General features: G+C 39.3%; 1 protein-coding gene across 2 annotated transcripts in view; it reads left to right on the top strand.

Moving 5' to 3' along the window:
• The window catches only part of LOC146367675 (adenylate cyclase type 1-like), a 35,842-nt gene extending 21,485 nt beyond the window's left edge, over positions 1-14,357 (top strand). Inside the window, exons 5-20 of one of the 2 annotated variants that reach the window (XM_084913753.1) lie at positions 1,874-2,001; positions 3,040-3,198; positions 3,671-3,812; positions 5,481-5,636; positions 7,618-7,815; positions 7,920-8,017; positions 8,166-8,250; positions 8,697-8,786; positions 9,280-9,542; positions 10,288-10,414; positions 11,042-11,203; positions 11,287-11,433; positions 11,524-11,622; positions 11,737-11,851; positions 12,014-12,138; positions 12,272-14,357. In XM_084913753.1, the coding sequence (XP_084769879.1) occupies positions 1,874-2,001; positions 3,040-3,198; positions 3,671-3,812; positions 5,481-5,636; positions 7,618-7,815; positions 7,920-8,017; positions 8,166-8,250; positions 8,697-8,786; positions 9,280-9,542; positions 10,288-10,414; positions 11,042-11,203; positions 11,287-11,433; positions 11,524-11,622; positions 11,737-11,851; positions 12,014-12,138; positions 12,272-12,697 (2,520 nt within the window). In that variant the 3' untranslated portion in view covers positions 12,698-14,357. The remainder of the gene's footprint in view (positions 1-1,873; positions 2,002-3,039; positions 3,199-3,670; positions 3,813-5,480; positions 5,637-7,617; positions 7,816-7,919; positions 8,018-8,165; positions 8,251-8,696; positions 8,787-9,279; positions 9,543-10,287; positions 10,415-11,041; positions 11,204-11,286; positions 11,434-11,523; positions 11,623-11,736; positions 11,852-12,013; positions 12,139-12,271) is intronic. The other variant, XM_084913754.1, reaches the window with a different exon arrangement.
• The last annotated feature ends 3,527 nt before the right edge of the window (positions 14,358-17,884 follow it).

Below are 17,884 nucleotides of genomic sequence, written 5' to 3'. Positions count from 1 at the left end.
AATTTTTTTGTTGAAAGGTTCAAGAGTTAAAGGCTAGATCATGCTTTCATAGTTGCTGTAGTAAATTCATGCTTTTCTCTTTCTCAACTATATCAAGTGTCAAGAGCGACCAAGGCAGCAAAGGTTTATTGCAGTGCAAAAAAAGAAACCAGGAAGGCAGATAAAAACAGACCAAATTTAGAAAGCTATACATGTTATGTAGCACAATAATGTCATTTTATTTTCGTATCTATTTAAAATAGGCTATTTAAAATTTTAATCCTCATACAAATTAGTTGGTATTCTTTTGATCTTTAGTTCTATATATGGGGCTTTAATTTAAGAGAAAATGTCTTTCACAGAGCAAAACTGCCAAGAGCTGCTCAGCACACTGCTACTGCATAACACTCGGTCTTTTGTAGGTTTGTGTCTAAGAATATATTTTGTACAAACAGCCGCCATGCCACTGAGTACTTAAAAAGCATGACCACAGCAGGTAAACTTGCACAAGACAAAGAGCAGCCGCTAACGAGCCCTGGCTATCTTGCCGAATTTCACATGGCTCCCATGTTAAAAATAGAGCATCCGTCTTGTCATGTGCCCACCGATGTGCATAATTATGAGTCTTTGTGCTCTTCACATGCATGGCCAGCAATCCCATTACCTCCATGGAAACAATGAAGGGTTATGAGAAGGCACCCACGGTAACCTGGTCTCCCTGGTAAAATGAATGCCTGTTGCTCATATCCTGTAACAATGGGTTATATTTGTAAGCTGTTTTTTTCATGCCACTGCTCATTGTGTCTTAAGAGTGAGAGTGAGTAGAGAGTGACTCACCTTATTCCCTAAAATGAAACTGATCCTTTAATATGTCACAGCATTGTGGGAGCCATTTTTAGTACGAGTCCATATTTTAACATTTTTAATGAGATACCGATAAAGAAGTGCAAATATCTTTCTGTCGCAGTCTATTGATTTGTTTGGCCACAGAACTGTCTCATATACACCGCACAGTCAGTCTCATCCTGTCTTCACAATCAGCTTTTAGATTTTAATGTATGATTAGCACGACCATGTCACTTTCATGGTAAAAAGCTCTCTAATTTAAGTTGCAGGTGGTGTCGATACTGAATGAACATCAGGCAGTTTCTCTCAATAGCACAGATGTTAAAATAGAGGGGAGAAAACTAAAAGCTGCTTAGCCAGCTAAGCATCTCAAAAAAGATATAGAGCCAAAACATCAACTTTTGTCTTGTGAAGTTCTGTTTTAAAGCCTCAACTTCACTATTTAGTTGTTTTTTGACCTTCTCACCATGCAGCGCACCTTTGAAATGGTCGAAGACACTTAAGAACAAGTTAGAGGCATTGCAGGCCTGAGTTAACAAGGAGTTTCTGTAATGAATTGTTTATTAAATAATGTGATATTAAAAAAGGGAGAGCTTTTATAACTGTAATGTGATCACATACTGAGTGATCATGTATTTTGACATAATTTAAATGTACTCAAATCTTATATTGGCGATGTTACCATTGCAAGTCTGCAAGTCTGAAACCACCTGCATCGTGAACCTAATCAATCTTGGAAACCGAGCAGCCTGAAGCTACACTTACAAATTAAACTGCTGAGTATGGATCACATTAATCAGTGTAAGGGAAAAATTATATTTGAATGACAGGATGTTTCAATCAAAGCATCCCTGCTCTTAGATGCCTCTAGTGTGACTTTGATTAAACTGGAGGAAAGTTGCTTTTTAATGTGTATTTTTTTATCAACATGACTAATTACTATTTTTTTTATATACTTTTAAAACTGCTGTAGCATCAGTTTGAATGTGTAAGTAAGGGTGATTTCTTTTCTTAAAAATTCTCCTTAAATTGTCTCTGTGACTGACAGGAGAACCACTGTCGCAGGATTAAGATCCTGGGAGATTGTTACTACTGTGTGTCCGGACTGACACAACCCAAGACCGACCACGCCCACTGCTGTGTAGAAATGGGTCTCGATATGATTGACACCATAACGTGAGTCTCTTATGCCTGTGGTTTTCATGTGTGACCCGAGAACACATTTACCCCTTCCAAACTCTGACACAAAAGTCTTCAAAAAAGCAGCAGTGTTCAAAGTCGGGGGGGGGGGGCTTTAGGGGGGAAGTAATAGGCTATGTTTTTCTTTTTTTTTTTAAATTTAATTAGAAAGTCGCTGTATAGTTTGGAAGTGAAAAAGTATGCACAAGAAAGTTAGAGACTGAGAAGCTCCAGAAGATTACATCAGATGCTTTTCATGATTTGACTGTAAGTCTGTTAATTAAGATTAAGATCAGATTTCTCCACCAACACTGATTAAATAAAAATGCCCAGCTTTTCAGTCTTTTTGTTCTCGGTCTATTTTGGTACGTTAGAGCAAAGCAGAGCATTTCTGAACAGCTTCTGGTCCTTGAAGACATCGTGACAGATTGTTATATCTATTTATAAAGGACATTTGTGGAAACAGATTCTTAATTTTGGATGTGTGTATCACCTGCATTCGACCTCAATTATTTGTGATCTTAATGTTAATGAGATCGTTTGCTGAATGAATGAAATCAGTGCCGGGTGTACATTTCAAACCATGAAAGAGTTGGCAGATTAGTTGATGTAAACTTCTTATTTAATTACTATATGTGTTCATATACAGTCATACATACATGTAATACATTGTTATTGTAACACTGTGTTTTTTGTGCTGTTTTTAATGCTCTGCCAAATTATAGGCAAACTATTCGATTTAGACAGAGTTGGACAGTTGGGAAAAATGGAGTCACATTATAGCTACACTGCCAATTACTTTAAAAGATGACAGTTAAAAATTATGGATATTATTATTATGTTTGATATTGAAATGGTCCAGATATCATTTAAAAGTATTCAAATTAAAATACACATTTTTTTTTAATCAAGTGGATTAGGTTTTTAATTATTTTTTAAAGTAATCTGACTCAACTCTGGATATAGATAAAAATATATAGATATTGCCCTGCCATATTACCTCACTGAGACTCTCCATGTTTTTTGTCTGTACAGGTCAGTAGCAGAGGCCACAGAAGTCAACCTAAACATGCGCGTGGGCTTGCATACCGGTCGAGTGCTGTGTGGAGTGCTGGGTCTTAGGAAATGGCAGTATGATGTGTGGTCAAATGATGTGACTCTGGCCAATGTGATGGAAGCTGGAGGACTACCTGGGTCAGTGCTCAGCATTTTAAAAGCATACAAGCCTGAACAGCTTCAGACTATTTGTCTCCGCTCTGTTATGGTACCCTGGAAAAAACATCTTGACACATTAAGTGATTTCTAACTAATAAGGTGTTAATATTTTTTGCTCTAGAATCAGTCTTGTTCCCTGTGTTTTTAAAGCATTAGTCGGTGATTTAAGCTAAATCAGGAAACAAGGCCAACTGCAGGGAAGACCCTTATGGTTGAATTTTCCCCACTGGACAAAGAAATAAAGAGAAGCACAGAAGCAGATTCAATTCATCCACAAACTTCAGGCAATGCAATTGTGTGTATCATTACAAACAAATTACCCAAAGAATCTTATTAAGACCCACCAAAGCAGAATTTCACAAGTTATTGTGAACACATCCTTTAGCTCTTGACTCTTCTGCTTATAAGACTTGTTTTAATATTTGCTCTGCTTCCCTTATCTGTACCACAGGAAAGTTCACATTACCAGATCTACACTCGAGTGCCTAAACGGAGACTATGAGGTGGAGCCTGGAAACGGCCATGAAAGGAGCGCCTTCCTTCAAAAACATGAAATCGAAACCTTCTTTATAGTGCCATCTCACCGACGGAAGGTACCCAATTGCACTTCTGTGTTTAGTAATATTCTGTATTTATATCTTCAGTAAAAATGAATGAAATCACAGCAATAGTTTTCTATTTGTTTAAACCATTGCCTTGGATGAACCTTTTCGTACTGAGACAGTTTACTGTACATATTAGCTTCCATAGGTAATCCATATTAATTGACCTAACTGGTAAATCAGAACAGGACAGGCTGACAAAGCAGGTTTATCCTGGCCAGTCACTATACTTCAGTAGAAGGATCTACTAGAAAACTTGCTTCAAAGACTGTAGAAATGTAGTGCAGTTTGACTACAGAGCTCTCACCCATTTGTTGTTGAGCTGATCTCACATTCAGCCTGTAATGGATTGGACTGGGGCTACAGAGAGAAAGAAGAAGAAAAAATCAGCCCGTGGCATCTATCATCTTAAATTTGCACAAACTTAAAGAGATATGTGTGTGTCAGTGCATCCACATAAGCATGCACATTTCCAACAGATGTGCCCCAAGCAGCTGGAGAGGGAATTTCAGTCTTGTTACTGTATAACTCTATAAAGCCTTCCTTCTCCTCTCCTCTCCTCTCCTCTCCTCTCCTCTCCTCTCCTCTCCTCTCCTCTCCTCTCCTCTCCTCTCCTCTCCTCCCTTCTACCTGCCTAACAATATTTCTTGCAGCAGGTTTTATGTTATGCAAGCCCACGCTTGCACATAGGTTACATGGTGCCTTATATGAACCTGTTGTATCCCCGTTGCGTGTATTTTTCTTTGAAATGTGAGAGACTTGGCTAATCCTCTAGCTGATGGTTTAACTTCATCAAAGACATGGCTCATAGTAAGATAGGCACAGACTGTATTGTTGGATAGGCTGATATTCTCACTTAGAGACATACAGTGGGGTTTCAGATTAAAGGAAAAGCTGAACCCTTGACCCCAACAATTAAGGGTTGAAGTAGTTTCATAATGTTCATAATGTTGCTGGGGGCATTTTGCTGGCATGGTTTGGCTATTCTTGTGCCCTTACAAGGAAGGTTCAAATAGTTTTTAGCAATCATTTATAATATATATTAAATCATTTTGTATCTAAATAAGCGCGATCTCTCCCACAATTAGAGTGCCCCCATCCATTGGGTGTCACTGAGTGGTTTGATGAGTATGAAAATAATTGGCATCACCAGCTCTCAACCTTGTTGAATATTTATCAGCAATTTTGGACTGATTTGTCAGAAAAGGCTTGTCACTGTCATCACCTTCCAATAGCTTTTGGAAGAATGAATTTCTGTGTTTCCAGTAGATTTCCAGTGATCTGAAGCTGGTGGACAAATGGCCTTACTAAGAAATGCTATGTTGCATTTTCCCCTCAATTTGCCATTTGTCTCTATTTTCAGCTTTATGTGTTGATGATGACATATTTTTGTTGTTTCAAATGGTGCTTAAACACACGTTCTTCAACAGTTTACTGAAAGAGAAACGAGGGCATCAGAGTCCTAACGCTATTAAATTCACCAAAGGACTGATGTACCTTATTTTAACTGCATTGTTGAGCATGAGCATGATAATAATGACTGGATGCATGTGTCAAGTCCATAGTGCCTGTGCATGAATTATAGACCCTTACATAATATATATTACTGTATGGGATATCATGACTAAATACTTGTTCCCATTTCTTATCTGGTGGCAGATATTCCCGGGATTGATTCTTTCGGATATAAAGCCCGCCAAAAAGATGAAGTTCAAAACTGTGTGCTACTTACTAGTGCAGCTTATGCACTGCAGGAAGATGTTCAAGGCTGAGATTCCCTTCTCCAATGTCATGAACTGCGAGGACGGTGATAAGGTATAAACTGTCAGTGTCTGTGTTGACGTGTCTGTGTTTGTTCTTACTGTGATTTCCGAATAGACGCAACACTGAGTGAAAACCTGGTGAAAAAAATAGGCTTGTGTGTTCTGTGTCATAGGAAAAGGGGTAATGGAGCGTCCTTTTTTAAAGTTCCCTATCCTGTCAGTATGTTGGTCTTGGCAGAAATGTCAATGAGCCTGTTAATATGGCTAACTGTTAAAAGAAGTGTTATATTATTTAACCTTATGTCTGTAAATTTTTGCACCTACTGCTTAAACAAGGAGTTTCCTGGGTCCATGTGTGTGTGTTTGTGTGTCTGTTGTACATATTTTCCTGTTAGTAAGGTCTGTAGAAGTTATATATAAACTTAACCTCCTAGGACCTGGTGTCCACATATGTGGACAACACATTTTGGGTTATTTAGACCAAAATACTCAATTTTGCTCTACAAGGGCCTAATATCCTCTTACGGGGACATTATACTGCTACTGTTCTATCAAAAATTTTAAACAAATATCCCCTATGTGGCGCTTATTTTTCTTAAAAACAAAAATAAGGTAAAAAAAAAAAAATCTGGTAATTCTTTGTTTTTACATTCATATGCCCCAATATGCCCAAATATCAAAGAGAAATTAAAAATGCATGCCATGGAAGAGTTCGGGTCTTAGGAGGTTAAAGGTGCAATAATGTTGGTTTGTGTGTAACATATTTTACAAGTGGCTTTTTTCCTAGAAATTTATGGAAGTTTCAGTTTTTAAGATGTTGCCCTTTTTAAGATGTTCAAATAATCTTTACGTCACACTGCATGATTATATGTCTCCCCATTAACGGTAATCACAGCATCCTCCCATCAGAGACAATAAGCAGATTAGCATAATACACAAAAACAGTAAAAGCTTATGGCCTTTGTCATGGGCGGTTTAGTTGTAGTAAACCTTCCACTGAATGGTAAATTCAAATTCAGGCCACACACACTAGTACTCAGTGAAAAGATGTATGCATTCAAGGCACGAATGCAAGCAATATGAGGGACAAGGGATGAATGAATAGGATAGCTGGTGCAGCAGACACAGTTACATGATGTGTCCCGTGCTGCACTGAGCACAATATAGAACATAAGGAGACCTCGGGATCTGCAGGCCACTGTGTTTCTGCCTTATAAATAAACCAAAACAAGAGAGTGGGGAATGCAAAAAGAAAGGGGGGGGGGGGGGGAGAGAGAGAGAGAGAGAGAGAGAGAGAGAGAGAGAGAGAGAGAGAGAGAGGAGGGGGGGAGTGAAAATGGGCCAGATATAAAGACTGGACTGGTGAAGGGGATATAAACAGAAGTAAGGAAGAAAAGTGAAGTGAATATATGGAAGCAGGTAAGAAAATAAGGAAATACATATGAAAAAATAAAGAATGAATATACATAAGATGAGTGAGTAAGAGCAAGGTGAGGTAAGAAGATGGTATTACAAAAAAACTGAAGTGGAAAATAAGAAGTAAGGAAGTGGATACACTTAGAGAAGAGACAAAGAAAGGAGACAGTGGCACAGGAAACGAAGCAGAAGAAATCAGTGACATCCGTGAGCTGAGCACATCCATGTCATGTCACGAGCTCGTGAACACCGGTGATCCTTGATCATGCTCTGATCACCTACTGTGCTGTGTTCAAATAGCATGCTAACTTACATGAACAAACACACCTACACGTACACACACACATACCCAAGGTGTTTGCTAAGCTGCTCACTTTGGCTGCCGAGGACACAGCAGGGTGCTTTCAGTAATGAAGTTAAGTGTGAAGGCAATGTCCTAATTTGAAAGTATAATCAGCTGCCTGTGTTTATTGTTGACTCTTATTCACCCTTGTTCCTAATATGATAATACTCAGGCATTGCAGAGAATACAGGGTGCTGTATTCACCAAACTATTGTTGTTTAAGCTCTGCATTGTAAAGTGAGTGGAGATTTCTTTTCATTTTGTTTTCCACCAGCGGAGGGCCATGCGAACGGCTCCACAGAAAATGAGGAACCGCTCCAACGCTAACCAGGCTAATGTGATCCAGAGCAGCCCCAGAACACGGGTCAACCGCTACATCGGTCGGCTGATTGAAGCCCGTCAGACCGAGTCTGACACGGCAGACCTCAACTTCCTCACGCTCATGTATAAATGCTCTGAGCGTGAGCACAGGGTGAGGGATTTGAGAAACTGCACTGAGATGTTGCTCAATCATGTTACAATTCCACATTTTATTGTTTGGTTACTCGCTCTTTTTTGGGTTTTGCCATTGTGCAGTACCACCAGGTGCCTGATGAGTACTTCACCAGCGCAGTGGTCCTCTCCCTGATCCTAGCTGCTTTGTTTGGCCTTGTCTATCTTCTCATCATACCACAGTATGTACCGAAAATGCTTCTGTGGGTCCCTTCTTTCTCTTTCTTTTTTTTCCCTTCCCATTATTTTATCTCTCCAGCTGCCTCTTTAACATACCGAGGTCTGTCTTACTAACCCCATCATTCCCCTCTCTCCTTTTTTTTCTCTCAGGGGCACAGTGGTGCTAGTTCTTCTCGTCTTCTGCATCTGTTTCCTTGTAGCTTGTATCATGTACCTCCATATCACTAGAATACAGGTAACTACAGATGCTTTCCTTATCCTATTGAAGTGAAGGTCTTTTTTTCATTTATTAGAGCATTAACCTACACCACAGATGCATCTACCTTCTGTTATCTGCAGTTTAAAAAACCTGGCAAGGGAAATGTTCTTCTGTATAGGTTTTTGCTGACCAAAGACAAATTATAAATGTATTTTGTGAAACCATGTAAGAACAATTTAATAACCACTAGCTTTGAGGTTGCATCTATGCCCCTGTGTTGTATTTAAATTCTCACATGCTTGTCTTTTCTCTCTGTTCTTTCCTCAAACCCAAGAAATTCTTGTCCATCATAACATTTGTTCTTCCTCAAGCTGTACTTATAGTTATTAACACTCTGACAGATTATATTGGTGTTGTCTAAATGCATTCAAGGTATTCTAGGCAGTATTTATATAATAGTCTCTATATTTTTTTTCTGTCAGTGTTTTCCAGGGTGCCTGACCATTCAGATTCGCACTGCTCTCTGTATTCTCATAGTGCTCTTAATCTACGCTGTGGCCCAGGCCTGTGTGGTAAGTGTAAATGCAACAATAAAAAAGTGTCATCTGCCACAAACTACCCACCTGACTGGCCAGCCAGCTAGTAAGAAAAATCTCACCGTGTTTTGAGCTGCTGCTGTTCCCTCTGATTTAACGGTGCCAGTGGGCTTATTTTAAAAATATGTTTAATTATTATTTTAGAGGTGTTGCTTTAGATGATGTGCAGTTGACTGTGAAATTAATAAAGCTAAAATTGTGGCGTTATCATAATTTAATTATCACGTTTTTGCTGTGTTTACATATGTCATGTATAACATAAATCTGAAAGCATTCAAAGTTTGAATTATGGTCATGCTATGTATTAAAACAACTTACACTATCCAGCTGTACAGTGCTGTTCAACTCATGTGTTTTTTTTTTTTCTTTAATGAAAAGTGCAGACAAGGCAGACCGTGAATGTAGATGAGCATTAAGCCTTTCTCCAGAAATATTTCTCACTTTGCATCGCTGTGTTTGCTTTTGACAGGTGGGCTGCATGCCCTGGCTGTGGGGTAGTGCCAATACAAACAGTTCCATCATCATCATTGATGTGGATAGCGGCGCCAACCACACCATGGCAGAGCTTCCTTGTGACGGCGCCCGCTACGCCTTTCTCTCATGTGTGGTGGGCACACTTACCCTGGCGCTTTTCTTGCGCGTCTCCTGGATGCCAAAGATGGCGCTAATGCTTCTTCTGGGGGTGCTGTATCTCACCGTGTTGGAGCTCAGCGGCTTTCGCAAGACTGCAGGGTGAGAGGTTCACGCCACGACGTATTCAGAAAGCTCAGACACATTCCTGACTTTCCCTGAAGTTATATGACAACAATGAAGTGAGAGATCTCGCACAGTTGTTATGCATCATGCATTATGTGCGTCAGTCGGGTATCAGAGGTAATGCCTGGCTGTGTAATAAACAGATAGGCAAGAGTTGGAAGAGCATTTACAGTACATGTGCTGAGATGTATGTGTGTGGAGGAGTTGTTGCTTGTCTTCAGCCCACACACTCTTTCATTTTCCACCCTTTGAAGCAGCACACATGCTTATTAGTTCCAAATCAGAAGCCTAAAAGGACAATGTGGGCTGCATGATGGGACCACGTTAGCTATTTCAACCCAGTACTGAGGGACCATGCCAATTTTATTAGAGCTCAGATCCCAAATGTGCAACTGAAAAAAATGATTATTCTGAATTTGTTCAGGTCAAGGTAAGGATTAGTTTTGAAAAAAAAAAAACTTTTAGATTTAATCATGCACAAGTTAATAGTAATATTCCATGATTTCAGAATACGTTATAAGCACAATAAAGTTGTTTTGTTTTGTTTTTTTTGCTTGCTTTGTTTTCATGTCCTTCTAAAAAAGCCCTTGCTTTCATACTTTTGTGAAGTAACTCTACTTGTGATCACTCCCGACGCTGTGGGGGGTCCATTCAACCCTCCTGTGTAGTTTTCTGTGTGGTCTGGTCCAGTGCTGACTTGTGCAATTGGTCTCTTCCGCAGTGGGGGGTCCTTCCACATCCGGGGCTATGAGCCCATCCTGTCTCTGTTGCTCTTTGTCAGTGCCCTTGCCCTCCACTCCAGGCAACTTGACCTCAAACTACGTCTGGACTTCCTATGGGCTGTACAGGTCAGGAAGTGTGCAATGATATGTCTGTACATATGAAAAAAGGCTATGGATATACATTTCTGGAGGATGTGCAACCATGCTTCCAAAGTAAACTCTGAAAAACCTTTTCTAGTTTTTGTTTAAAGTTGTTGCAGGGATCACATTTAAAATGAGCAAACAAGTGTTTGTGTGCATGTTTGATCAAACACAACAAAAAAAAGTTGCGTTAAAATGATTATTAAATCATTGCAATTGGATTTTTAAAAAATTCTTTGGTTTGTTTTTTACTTTTTACAAAGCAACCCAACTTCTTTTGGAAATGAGGTTGTATATTTATAGGCTGCCAGATGTCTGTTCTTGGCAACAAAAAAAGAGTAAGAAGCTTCTTCTGGCTCGGTTTCATTTGGCACTGAGCGTTTTGCATAGGGGGATAGAAGTGTTGAAGCTGAATTTAAGCCATTTAACCCTTTAACTAGCAGGATTAGTCATGTAATGTACCCAAGTCTATTAATCATACTCTGAGGCTTACAGCAGTCAGTGGTCTGATGCTCACAAGTCATTTTAGCGACACCATGTGGTGGAAATATGAAGCAAGCTTTGGTTCTCACAGCTATATCTGGATATTTTGTGTGCTACTTTTCCTGCCAGGCGGAGGAGGAAAGAGATGGAATGGAGAAAGTAAAGCTGGACAACAGGAGGATCCTCTTCAATCTGCTGCCTGCACACGTGGCTCAACACTTCTTAATGTCAAACCCAAGAAACATGGTGAGCCACGATAATAGACAGGCAGGCAGGCAGACAGACAAACAGGTAGATAAAAAGGCTGAAACCAGAAATGACTAATGATCACATCTAAGAATATTTTTTACTGTATTGTTTTTCTTTTCCTTTAGGATCTGTACTATCAGTCCTACGCACAAGTTGGCGTCCTATTTGCCTCAATCCCGAACTTCAACGATTTCTACATCGAGCTGGATGGCAACAACATGGGAGTGGAATGCTTGAGGCTACTGAACGAGATCATTGCTGACTTTGACGAGGTCTTAGTATTTTTTTATTTCTTTACTTTGTAAATTTGGAATTGTTTTTGCCTTGTAGTGTCAGGTGTTTATTTAATGTGTGCTTCACAGCTCATGGATAAGGAGTGCTACAAAGACATAGAGAAAATCAAAACCATTGGCAGCACATACATGGCAGCTGTGGGACTCGTCCCCACCATTGGGACCAAGGTTTGGATTTTCCTTTTTACTTATGTGTTTATCTTCTGTCGTAGTCTTTAAAGGGAATATGAAGGGTCCTTTCTCACATGTACACTAACTGCTTGGTGCTCTTTCCTTCTGTAGAACAAGAAATCTGTGTACGACCATCTGAGCACGATAGCAGACTACGCCATTGAAATGTTTGATGTTTTGGATGAAATCAATTATCAGTCATACAACGAGTTTGTCCTGAGAGTCGGTAAGTAGACATACAATATAAACCACCTTGTTGGATTGTTGGGTCCGATTTGATGCTATATAAATAAAATTGAACTGTTTTGGTTCCCTGGCAAAGACAATTTAAATGTGACTGACTTTCAATGACTCTGTTTTAGTTTAATGTTTTTATGTCTGTGCACAGGAATCAATGTGGGTCCAGTGGTTGCAGGGGTGATTGGAGCACGGCGACCTCAGTACGATATCTGGGGTAACACAGTCAATGTGGCCAGTCGAATGGACAGCACTGGAGTACCTGGGAAAATACAGGTACTTGTTTTCAATTACAAATGATCCACAAATATGGTGGAGTCAAGTGTAAACAGCTTGCCAAGCTCCGCTGTCACATCTACCAACACTTACAATAACAAATATCTGTCTTTCCTATGCCTCTATTATCCAGGTGACTGAGGAGGTTTATCGGCTACTGAATACCAACTATGACCTGGTTTGCCGCGGCAAGGTCAGTGTAAAAGGCAAAGGTGAGATGCTGACCTACTTCCTGGAAGGGAAGGTTCAGGGAGTGGGCACTGCAACCACTTCTTCGGTGATGCGTTCCGCCAGCCTGGCACGTCGGATCCACTCCTGTGGAAAGACGAGCGTCCCGACCAATCTGGCCAGCGTCTCCTCTGCTGCCAGCCTCACTGCTCATCCCGGCATGGGTAGCAACATGCAGATGAACACTGCCAACAGCAGCAGCAACAGCCAAGCCGCATGCCTACCCTCATCCTGTGTGCCCGCAGTGGGTAAGGTTGATGAAGAGAGGGATGTAGAGGTGACAGAGATTGAAATTGAGATGGTGGCAGCTGCTGCAGATGTGTCAGTGTAGGAAGAAAGAAAATATATTCATCTTAAATAAAGCAAGAAAACCTGGTTGGAGGACTAGAAGCGTCTAGTCTGTACTGGCACAACCCAGGATACACCCATTCAGGATGTGAACTTCCAGAAATATGAAGTCATTGTATGGATAATCATACTTGCTTTAGGGATTTTTAACTGCTTGCCACTTTTCAGAGACAAAATGCAGAGTGCAGAGACGGGTACCCGGAATCTCAAATCCTCTTTTAACATCTCTGTAACAGATGATTAGATGTGTGGTTTTGTTGGGTTCCATCAGATCCAGGTATAATGAGCATATTTATTTTTTACTATGTTGTACATATTCCGTGTTCGGGGGATATGTGCGTTGATATCCAGAAAGAGACTGATCATGCTATTGCTTTTGCACTGTCTTTCTTATTATGCCAAGGATTCATTGCGTTATTTAGCGTAAAATGGTGTTGTTTCTTTTTGGTGTATGTAAGCATGCAAGTGTGTACTTGTGAGTGTGCGTATGCATGTGTGGTCAATTCTGAATTGTAACAAAACAGCACAAAACAGTCTCTTTTCTTTTTCTTTTTTTACTTGGAGCTCACTGGATGAAATATGCTTTTTATGATACATATTTACAGTTAATAGTGCATGACTTTTTAAAAGTTGACAGCCATAGTAATGATACTCCTGTTGAAAGAAAACCAAAGTACCGAGCTTTCCATAGATCACTAGCGATACTTATATTGCCTCAACAAAGATGAGAGAGAAAGTTGCAGTAGATGTTTACCACATGCTCGATCACTGGTAGAAGACAAAGGTGTGTTTTTGAACCCTGGAAAGACAAAATCAGTTTTCCTTAATACATGACATTCTTTTGTATTGTAGTGCAATATGGCATGTACACATAATACACAGATAGGAGCAGCTTTGTTGATGAGGAGGCAAAAAGATAATACGAGGAAAAGACAAAGGTTAACAAACCTAAACAGAAGTTATACTGAGTTGGATTTGTGCTTCTATGGATGCTAGTTTATGCCAAAATGGGACCAGCGATGGAGTATTGTTGAACATCACACAGAGGGCCCACGCATCCTTACATACAGATATCTAAAGGAGTTAAGAATGGCATTCATCCACACAGAAGAGAGCATATACAATAAGCACATGACTTCCACAAATGCATGACTAACTCCTTTAGCCTAAACATTTCAAATGCTGTAAGTACTTTCAAACATTTCCTTGAGGCCACAGAAGATTTCCTGCAGTGTCTCGCTGCTGTCGTCTTTCAGGCATATGCATTACTGTACTATTGCTTTTTGTTATCTAGCAGCTACATTTTTGAGTTTTCCTCAAGAAATTTTAGCTTTAGCACATCTCTCAGATATACTGTCAGAAACATGATGCGCTTCAGATTATCTTTATAGCCTGTATCTTTATCAGCACATAGAACTTTCACTCGATCTGCAAAAGTGTAAATACATCACGTTTCAAGTTCTTGCCTTACTCAATAAGCTTACAGTGATTGCAACTTGCCTTTTTAGATATATTCACTTTGATATGCAGATCATACTTTTTGTAAATAGTCAAAAGTTGTAAACTATGTTGTATCTTGTACAGTGTAAAGTTGGGTTATTGAATATTTTGTAATAAAGACAATATTGGTGTATAAAATATCATCAGTATCGCTATGATAAAGAAAGTAGTTTCTTGAGTTTTGGCTACAAATGTGAAAGATCACCTTTTTTTATTTTTATTTTCTCAGACATTATTTAATCACTTTCGTTGTAAAAGTTTTCTTTCTCAACAGGAAAATATTTAAGACAATAACATGTTTATCATGTCGGTCAATGTACTTTGACAGCCCACGGCTAGATGGATGTCACCATGTGTCAAACACGGGGCAGGGGCCAAAACTGTTTTCCTGGTACTGGTGTAAAGTTTGTTTAAGGTTCACTCCGTGTAACAGTTAAGTCAACAAACACTTCATTTGCTCAACTATTTAGCTCTTTTATGGGCTTGGAGAGAGGAAACAATGCTTCGTTTTTTGTAGTTTTATGTTGATTTACCTTGATGAAGTGTTCATTTACTAACAGGAGTGATATCATTGAGCTTTTAAGTTCATGTCACCTTCACTCTAATTTAAGCTGAGCTTTTGAGCTCAGTAAAGGGAAACTACTGCAAATAATGGTTAAGGAGCAACTCTCGTGGTGTCATCAGGGCCAAAGGGGATTGAAATGAGTAATTTGGTTGTTGCACTCCTGAATGGTTAGAATTACATAAAGACAAATAGCATATGTCACAAACAAGAAAATGTAATATCCATATATATGGATATATATATATATACCCATAAATTAATGATTTATGTAAACATTTTTCTGTGAACAAAAAAATACAATTTGCTAGTCTGTTTTAAGAAAAAAAAAAAAGAGCATTTGTAACACATTTCTACTTCAAAATGAATTTTGACCACAGTTTATATGCATTCATTCTCTCCTCATCCGTAGTCTATAGAGATGCAGAAATCCATGATAGTCAGACAAATTTAATTTTTGATGTGTTGGCAACCAAATGGAAATCTTGCACACTGTCTGCCTTCTGCCTGTATATTTATTAAATTACTGTGGTTAAGTCTATTGGACCTTAACCAATAACTCCACATTCTGGGTTATATACACAACACAGAATTATTATTTTATTTATTGATATTTTAATACATAGATCAAAATCTTCATTCCTGAACAATGCTGTAACATATTGATATATGACCTTTTTTGCTTTGATACCTATTAATATGTGACATGATGGAAAAGTCTGAAGTTAATGATTTCACTGATGCTATAAGTTTACAACTGATATATACCTGAAAGTATTCACTAATCAGACTAAGTAATTGGAAGTCATTTGATACGATGTTAGACTAAGGCATTTGCTATATATTTTACTTACTACCTTTTACTGTGCACTAACCTCAAGAATGCTTATTAGTTTCTTTTTTTAGCCAATTGGAATTAATTAATTTTTAAATGGTAAATGGCCTGTATTTGTATAGCGCTTTACTAGTCCCTAAGGACCCCAAAGCACTTTACACATCCAGTCATCCACCCATTCACACACACATTCACACACTGGTGATGGCAAGCTACATTGTAGTCACAGCCACCCTGGGGCGCTCTGACCACCACCAGTAGGCAACGGGTGAAGTGTCTTGCCCAAGGACACAACGACCGAGACTGTCCAAGCCGGGGCTCGAACCAGCAATCTTCCGATTACAAGGCGATTACAAGGCGAACTTCCAACTCTTGAGCCCCATAAATGGTAAATGGTGCAAAATGGTGCAAAATTAACATTGCTGTCACAATAATAGTCACAATAAGCTGAGTGACTTTAAGCTGCATTGCTTTATTTTGCATGTATATTGTAAAATTAGGCAATGCAAGTAATTTTCTCATGCACCTGCAATGACCTGTCAAAACATCTACTGTGAAAAATGTTAAGCCTCTGCACCTGATTTCAATAATCAACTGATGACAAGGAGGCCACACTCACACCAGAGACTGCAGTATCTTTACTCTCGTTCCAAAAAGCTCAGTCATCCAGCTAAATGGACATTCAACAGCCAAATGTAAGCCTAATCTGTTATCACTATTCTTTGAATAAAGTAAATCAAATGATAAAAATGGTAAATGTCATGAGTAAATAGGCTTTTTGATGGAACAGAGACCTGGTCTGGAGCCCATCCAGGAAGAGTCAGAGCTTGAGGATGAAACTGAAGGGAACAGAACAAGAGAAGGAAATGAGGGCGATTTTCCATTTCAAGTAGGTGTGGAGGAAGAGGATGCGCTGGCAGAAGATGAGAGCGATAAAGATGACGATGCTGCTCAACTGAGGGTTCTGAGACCTGGGAGGCTGTCTCGTTCCCTGGGCCAGTTTTCAAACCATCCACACGAAGGAACCGAGAGCTTTTCCGTGTCTGATGTGAGCACGCTTTCTTTTAATCTACGTGGTGAAGCGACAACACCACGACAGCCGAAATTTACAAATGTAAGGAGATCCAATAGCAGTAAGGTGAAAATAAAGGTAGGTGTTACTGAGTATTTACTATTTGCTTCTATTTAAATAAATAATAATAATTAAAAAAAATCTGAAAAAAAGACTAGTTTATTTTGCTTCAAGGCCTCCAAGATTAAGTGGCAGAAACCGAGAAGATCTAAACAGCCAGTCCGGAAGCCAAGGGAACGCTCTAAGAAGAACTTTATAGCTGTGAGTATAATTTTAAGCAAAGCTGTCTTGACTTAAAAAAAAATATGGACCTTAATTAAATCTCTTTTCCACTAATGCCCTCTAACATATTTCAAAGGAGGAACCGTTTCCCCCCTGGCTAGCGGATCTGATGGTCAGCATCGAAGAGGCAACAACTCATCAGCTAGTGGTTGAGTGACATCTCGTGAGGTGAACGTGAAACATTTGGGACACACCAACCTGGGACCTCATTCGTGACAAACTGAACGTTGAACAAATTCTGCCTAATGTGCCTTATTTAAGGCAGCCACTGACAAGAGAGTGAAGTCCATGTGCGGGCCCGTTTCGTTTGTTGTTATACGTGAATAAACAAAAGGCACGATAACTGGTTTCATTACACAAGAGTTCAATGCTTAGAGAGAACATGATGTTTACATGATGTGTATATTTTGTGCTAGAGTTAATTATGTCATTGTGTTATCTTCAGTTTGGTATTTGTGCTTCTAACCCGCTACTGTCTTCGCTGTATTTTTATTTTGTGTATCAATCCCTTTTTCAACCAGCACTTGCTGCTGTTAGGTTCAACCTGAACCCGTTTACCGTTTCTTAAGTTACTAGATTTGGATGCCAGTGAAGAATGTAACACGAAGAACCAAAGCTCTCTTCAGCAAGCATAGCAACGTCAAAGCTGACCCCTCCCCTACTGTGTGGGAGCAACATGGCTGGTGCACTTTAGTGTACCGTCAGTCAGAGTTGACTCAAAATAAATCAATAAAATTTATTTTTCTATTTTTTATGAAAAGAAAGTGTTTTCACCTAACCTATGTAAGCTAAAGTAAATCTGCATTAAAATACATATTAAAGTTTCAGTTCATGCACATGCAAACGTAGTAACGCCGTGGTCCTTTTCTTACATCATGATTATGTTATTAAATTAGTAAAATATGTGCGATTCATGCAT

This window comes from Perissodus microlepis, chromosome 18, assembly GCF_051167445.1.
Source record: "Perissodus microlepis isolate ML-2025 ecotype Zambia chromosome 18, ASM5116744v1, whole genome shotgun sequence".
Lineage (NCBI taxonomy): Eukaryota > Metazoa > Chordata > Actinopteri > Cichliformes > Cichlidae > Perissodus > Perissodus microlepis.
This window is presented reverse-complemented; position numbering and strand designations above follow the sequence as displayed.